General features: G+C 31.9%; 1 protein-coding gene across 1 annotated transcript; it reads left to right on the forward strand.

Annotated features, from left to right (window-relative positions):
* Positions 1–2,825: 2,825 nt before the first annotated feature.
* On the forward strand, positions 2,826–5,472 carry LOC120577567 (B3 domain-containing protein Os01g0234100). Its single transcript, XM_039829162.1, has 6 exons — positions 2,826–2,984; positions 3,220–3,279; positions 3,812–3,849; positions 3,948–4,071; positions 4,233–4,395; positions 4,721–5,472. The coding sequence occupies exons 1-6, from the start codon at positions 2,826–2,828 to the stop codon at positions 5,470–5,472; spliced, it is 1,296 nt and encodes a 431-aa protein (XP_039685096.1).
* Positions 5,473–6,248: the final 776 nt, after the last annotated feature.

Genomic DNA, 6,248 nt, shown 5'->3' on the forward strand with positions numbered 1-6,248 from the left:
ATATTGCTTCTACATCGAAGAGAGTAGAGTGGAAGTCATCATTTCCCATGGAAAGATGAAAAGATTGAAACTCACTTACAAATATGATAAAAAGGTAAATAGATCCAATTGGATAAAAATGTCCATCTTTGAGAGCATAATTAGGTCGTAAAAACCCAGTCGTTTCCATATTTCACCTTTAGAGGACGCACCTCTGAAAATCTAGGTGACATAATCTTGCTTCGGGTGAGGTTGAAGCTCTTGAGTCCTAGTGATGCATATTATTGGTAAACTATTCCCAGGAAAAGGGAAGCACGGATTTCGCATCTTTGCTATAAAAAATAAAAGCAATGCTATTATATCTTTAGAAAAATAACATCAAGAATTCTTCAAGAATAAAGAGCAGCCAATCACAATGCACTATTTGCCACAATTCAAGGAGGTGTGACTGAAAAATAGGAAGTGGACAAATAAATCATGCAATTAAAATTTGCTAGTTGTGTCTTGAAAAATTCTTGATGCTATTTTTCTAGAGAAATAGCATTTTCCAAAAAATAATAATAATAATATTTGTGGTTGTCTCGCTTGTACAAGGATAAGGGTAATGTTGACACACGCTGAGCGAAGAGTGCCATGAAACGCATTCTTTGGAGACTTTAACCGGAAGATAGAGAGGACATTTTTCTAGTGAAAGATTAAAATCAACAATAGAAAATTTATAGGATAATCAAGAAACATAATGATAGAGAGATTCTCGGTTATGGATATTTACATGGAGTGGCGACCTAATGTTAGGAATACAAATCGCTTAATCAATTGAGAAAATTAAGGCGATAAGATATTAGGTAAGGAAGCCTCATAGTTGATTAAAGGTTAGGCGATGTTCAGGCAACCGAGCGAGGGAGTTGATTCTTTCTCAAGGCCACTAATTCAGTATGTGGGTTGTTCAGAGCTTCAGGACTTAGTCAAAACATAGTGCAACTAGAAAATGATGTAAGAAACTCACATTCCTTGTTTGTAACACCACTAACCACATTGAGGAATGAGGGAAGAGACACAAACTCCATGGTGTTGCGCGCTAAGGACCTTGTCAATAGACCAAGCCTTGAAGAAGGAGATTGAACATGGATGTGGGGCACCACGATTCCATGAGCAAGGGAGTTATCACGCATACTCCGCAAAATTAGCTGAGCAAAGGCTCATCATTGTTGGCCATGTCGTTTGGCTAATATGCAGAGTTTTTGCTATAATACCAAGTTCATACATTATAATTAACACATCCAATTAATCAAACAAGTTATTTTTGCATTTTTATATCTTCATCTTTCTGCCTTTATCTTTATTTATTATGTATTTCTTAGTGTAGATCAAAAACTCAAAACAACAATACCTGACACTTTACTGGAGAAGTTGGGGAATCCACATCTGAAGGATAAAGTTCCTCCCTCAATGTCAATTGTTTAAAGAAGAGGGAATCAAAGTTAATGAAACTCAGCTGGCCTTGGCTAATTTCACGTTTCCATCAACAATATTATATTAATAACTAAATTAACAATATATATATATATATATATATATATAATTAAAATAAATTCTCTAAAAACTACCTAGTAATAATATTTTGATAAAAAACGTCAGGAATGGCAACAACTAAGTAGATAGTAAAAACAGTGAGAAGAGTTGGAGATTAATAAAAACATAGTAACAATGGTGGATTTGGATCCTCTCATGTTCATTCTCTCATATTGTCCATCCTACCTTAATCTTAGCAATTCACTAACTTTTTTCTCTCTCTTCGTTATTATTATTATTTTTTCTTTCATATATCAATCAATCATTGAATTGGAAAAGGAGAGATGGATGAAACAAAAGGAAGCAAAAGGGTCGGAGAGGATTCACATCCAACAATGTTAGACTAAAAATATTGAATGAAAAATGATGTAAAGAGTTGAATAATTTGAGCGAGGTTATGAAGAAAAAAAAAAACAATGCCTTATTTTATAGTTTTTTGCGTAACTTTCAAATTTTTTATGAGGCATTAAGGACACAATTCCTCCAAAATCACCGTTGTTTTGTGTGTCCGACAACTATTCCCATCAACAATCATTTATATAGTGTTTTGAGGACACATTTCCTTGAAAATTTCACTTGATAAGTTTGTTGGTCGATAGTCCTCTAACATGTGGGCTATGGGACACATTTCCTCATACTGCCCACAAAATTCTTATTGTTTTTGCGAGGATTGGAGTTTTCCTCAAAAAATTTGGTCAGAATGTTTTTTTTTTTTTTTGTGGATATATGTTAAATAAATGATTAATAGCAATTAACAAAGTAATCAAAGTTGTTAATGACATAACCCCATATTTATGTTACAAAAATCTTCTTCTATATATTTTTTTTTTAAATTGTTCCAATAAATTTATGTTCATATTTTTACTCCAAAATTATTTTATTGTACTAAAATAAAAAAATTCTTAATGAATTGGTATTGCCACATATTTCGTACATTGTTGTTCTCATGTTTACCTACTTGTACCACGTAATCCATTCCATTCTAAATTCCAAACTTATATTTGTTATCGTCAATATGATTTAGTAACAGAAAGACACAACACCAAAGCTGGAAAATCTCAAACGTTAAACGCAAATTTTGGTTTGTTCTCTACATATGACACATCACCATCCATCATGTAAATCATCTCTCTCTCTTTTTTTATCAAAACCAACACCACCCCGGTCACAACCCATCCAATAGCCTTTTGCATCATAGATTCATCATGATTTTTTAGGAAAAATTGTGTTTGTGGTTGCGGAGAATGCAATCCAATTGTTAATTAATGTCGAAAATGGTGGCGGTTGATGAAAAGAAGAGGGATCGAATGGTGAAAAAAGATGTGATGGAATTTCCTCGAAATGATGATCATGGAGTGACTGTTGCATTTTATGGGAGAGAGGTGTATGAGGGTGTTCCTATGGCACATTTCTCTCCAAAGTCTCCTTTAAATGTTGTTTTCTATCTTTTCTATTTACATATCCTCGTTTTTTCACAAAATGTGTAAAAGTTTGTTATTTTATTTTTCTTTGCTGTGTGTTTTGCATAATAAAGAGAAATGTGTTTGATGGATTTATATATTGAATTATTATTAATAATGTTTTTGGCTTAAGATTCCTATAGGTTTGGCTTCTTTTTGAAATATGAGTTAATAATGATGAGTTATAGTTATGTTGTATTATTTGCAGTATAAACAGAACAAGGCGGTGGAAAATAAATACAAGCTCTTGAATAGTCCAACAAAACAAGTAAGATTTTGAAGGGTTTTCTTTTGCAATCTAGATGTTTGATCTTGAATTGAGTGTTCTCAATCCAGCTTGTAAAAAAACATAGGCTTCTTTAAATCCCAATAGGTTACTCTGCTACAATGCTATTAAAATTACTATTTGATAATAATTTATACTAAACAATGTATCACAGAGAAATAGCGATTTGTTCAAATACCGCTACTTTATAGCTCTATAAGACTATTATAGCCCCTACTTGACAACACTGGTTGAATTTTTAGTAGTCCACCCCCATCCATTTTACATTTTTTTACATGTATTGAAACATTGGTTCCAATTGTAAATATTGAAAACATTTTGGTCCACATAATTTTAACCTTCCATGAAACACTCTTTCATCTAATTGTTTGGTTGTGTTCTATTATTCTTTCTTTTTGAAATTACCACATTGTAGTGCTTTACAAGCTTAAGCCCGTTAATTGAATGTTAAATTCTATATAAATTAAATAAAAGTCAAAATGGATAACGAATCTACCACATGCATTTTCTACAGGCAACACTAGATGAGACACAATCACAAAAGTTTGCAAGGTTCGTAAAAATCAAGTATAATCGATTAAATAATCCAACTTATTTTTAAAAGTAAGTAATCATTTATGATAAATTTAAGACATTTTGTTTGATTGCAGTTCAACTAAAGGGGCAACAGATGGAACATATTCTCGTGGTGAGGCGATATCATCTGCTGTGATTCACGCCGAAGGACTCCGATCACATTTGGAACCAGAGTTCCCTAGTTTTGTGAAGTCATTGGTCAGATCACATGTAGCCAGTTGTTTTTGGATGGTAAACATTACAACAAAATTGTAGTTAATGTAACCTCTAAATTTGAATATAACTAATATATAAGAATAACATTTAGGATTAGATAAACCAAATAACACTGCCATGTCTTGTGATTTCTTTTTGTATAGGGGTTGCCTGTATCGTTTTGTAAAAGACATTTACCTGATAAAGATACAACTATCACATTAGAAGATGAATATGGTAAAGAATACAAAACAAAATACATTGCATGTAAGACAGGATTGAGTGCTGGTTGGAGACAGTTTTCTGCTGTGCATAAATTGCTAGAAGGTGATGTGGTGGTATTTCAATTAATTGAACCCACTAAATTTAAGGTAATAGTTTTTATTTTTATTCATATTTTATTTAATTGTTCTTTTGTTAGTTTTAATTTTGGTTCTTTGCTCATACCATTTTTTTTAGGTTTATATAATAAGAGCGGAACTAGAGAATCAAGAGAGTTGCACCAAACAAAAAGTGGGAGGCAAGATTTGCTTCTCCATACTTTTTTTTATTTTTTATTATTGTCTATCATGAAATCATCAAGGATTTATACAATCTTGTTATATATAGAATAATACTTTAACATTACTACTTTTCTCCTTCATGTTTTCAGGAAGAAACAACATAGAATCTGATGTTGTAGCATGTAATAGCCCAAAAAGAAAAAGCATTAAACCTGTTTCACAAGACATCCAAAGGAAAAAGAAAATGATTGTATCAAACATGGAGTCTAAGCCTAAACAATATAGAGAGCAATCTGAAATTGATAGCGACGAAGCTTTGTCAGAAATATTCGAAGGATTTAAAATGCCTGAATTTAAAGAGTTAAAAGGTTTTGAAAATTTCAGAATCATAGTTGATGGAAGGCCAATTGAAGAAGAACTCTCCACAGAAGTTCGAAGCAAGTACTACAGACTATGTTACAGTCAACAAGTTTTTCTTCATGACAATGTCATCAAAGGCTTGCATTATAAGCTGATTGCTGGAATTATATCCGAAATTGTTAATATTGCTGATGCAATAAAAGTCAGTGTGATATCTACACCGCGTGTTGAATTTTCTAATTGGGATAAAACATTGCTAGCTTTTGAACATTTGGGCATGAATGTTGAATTTTTAAGAGTTCGGTTGCGCAGGCTTGTTAGCATAGCTTATGAAACTGGTGATGCCTCAGAGATTAGAAGATATATGGCCTATAGAACTGAACAACACGGTCAGGTAGAGGATGAAATAAAGAACATGGAAACGAAGCTTGAAGAATTGAAGGAAGCTTGTAGCGGCTTTACTAATTATCTCGAGAGTTTAAAGTCTAAAGCTGAAAAGCATGAACATAAGTTTCAGAAAGAAGTTGCTGCTAATTGGTGAAACATTGTTATGTGTAAAAATATATTGGTTTTTGTGGTGCGGTTAAACATAATATATGCATTTTTCAACTTAAAATTAGGAAGGGGAAAGTGTTTCAACTGAAATATCTGCATCTACATTGAATGATATCAATGACAATACAACCTTTGAATTTTGTATTAGTTGTTGAAGCATATATACACTCGGGTTTATAGTTCTATCAAAGACAATTAGCATTTCGATCGTGTTTGGATGAATACACTAATTAAGCTCTTATAGCATGAGTGTTTATCGAATAAGTACTCAAGGATAAATTGTTTCTATAACAAAAGATAATATAAAGTCAAAGAGATAATCATATAATTATAAGTTGTTTTCATAAGTTACTATATAAAACTTGTGAAAATAAGCCGAAATAAACTTATAAACACGTCATAAGTACTTATGATAGTAAATGATCAAATAAGTCAATCTAAACATGTTCTTGTTCATGAATTTTTATCATAGGTGGACATGATACCAAAGATTTGGATCTAGACGTAGATATTTCAAAATTAATTATATGTATTACAGAAAATCAAAAACATATTTTATAAAATAAATTACTATAAGATAAGGTAAATCTTTCTCATTAACACACTTTGGTAGTCATTGATTGTTGTTTAATTCTTATTACACCTGGTGAACTTTTGGTTACATCCCAATTTTACTAAAATACCTTTCAACTCTTTTTTAAATTTTCAGCTAATATCCTCTACTATTCTTCCTCCCCTTTATCTTCTCCTGACTGCCTATTC

This window comes from Medicago truncatula, chromosome 8 (assembly GCF_003473485.1).
Source record: "Medicago truncatula cultivar Jemalong A17 chromosome 8, MtrunA17r5.0-ANR, whole genome shotgun sequence".
NCBI lineage: Eukaryota > Viridiplantae > Streptophyta > Magnoliopsida > Fabales > Fabaceae > Medicago > Medicago truncatula.

Coding starts and splice junctions, on each gene's coding strand:
- LOC120577567 (XM_039829162.1), top strand. CDS start 2,826: ATGGTGGCGGTTGATGAAAAGAAGAGGGATCGAATGGTGAAAAAAGAT. Junction 4,072..4,232: donor CTAGTTTTGTGAAGTCATTG/GTCAGATCACAT, acceptor CTTTTTGTATAG/GGGTTGCCTGTATCGTTTTG. Junction 4,396..4,720: donor TGTGCATAAATTGCTAGAAG/GTGATGTGGTGG, acceptor TCATGTTTTCAG/GAAGAAACAACATAGAATCT.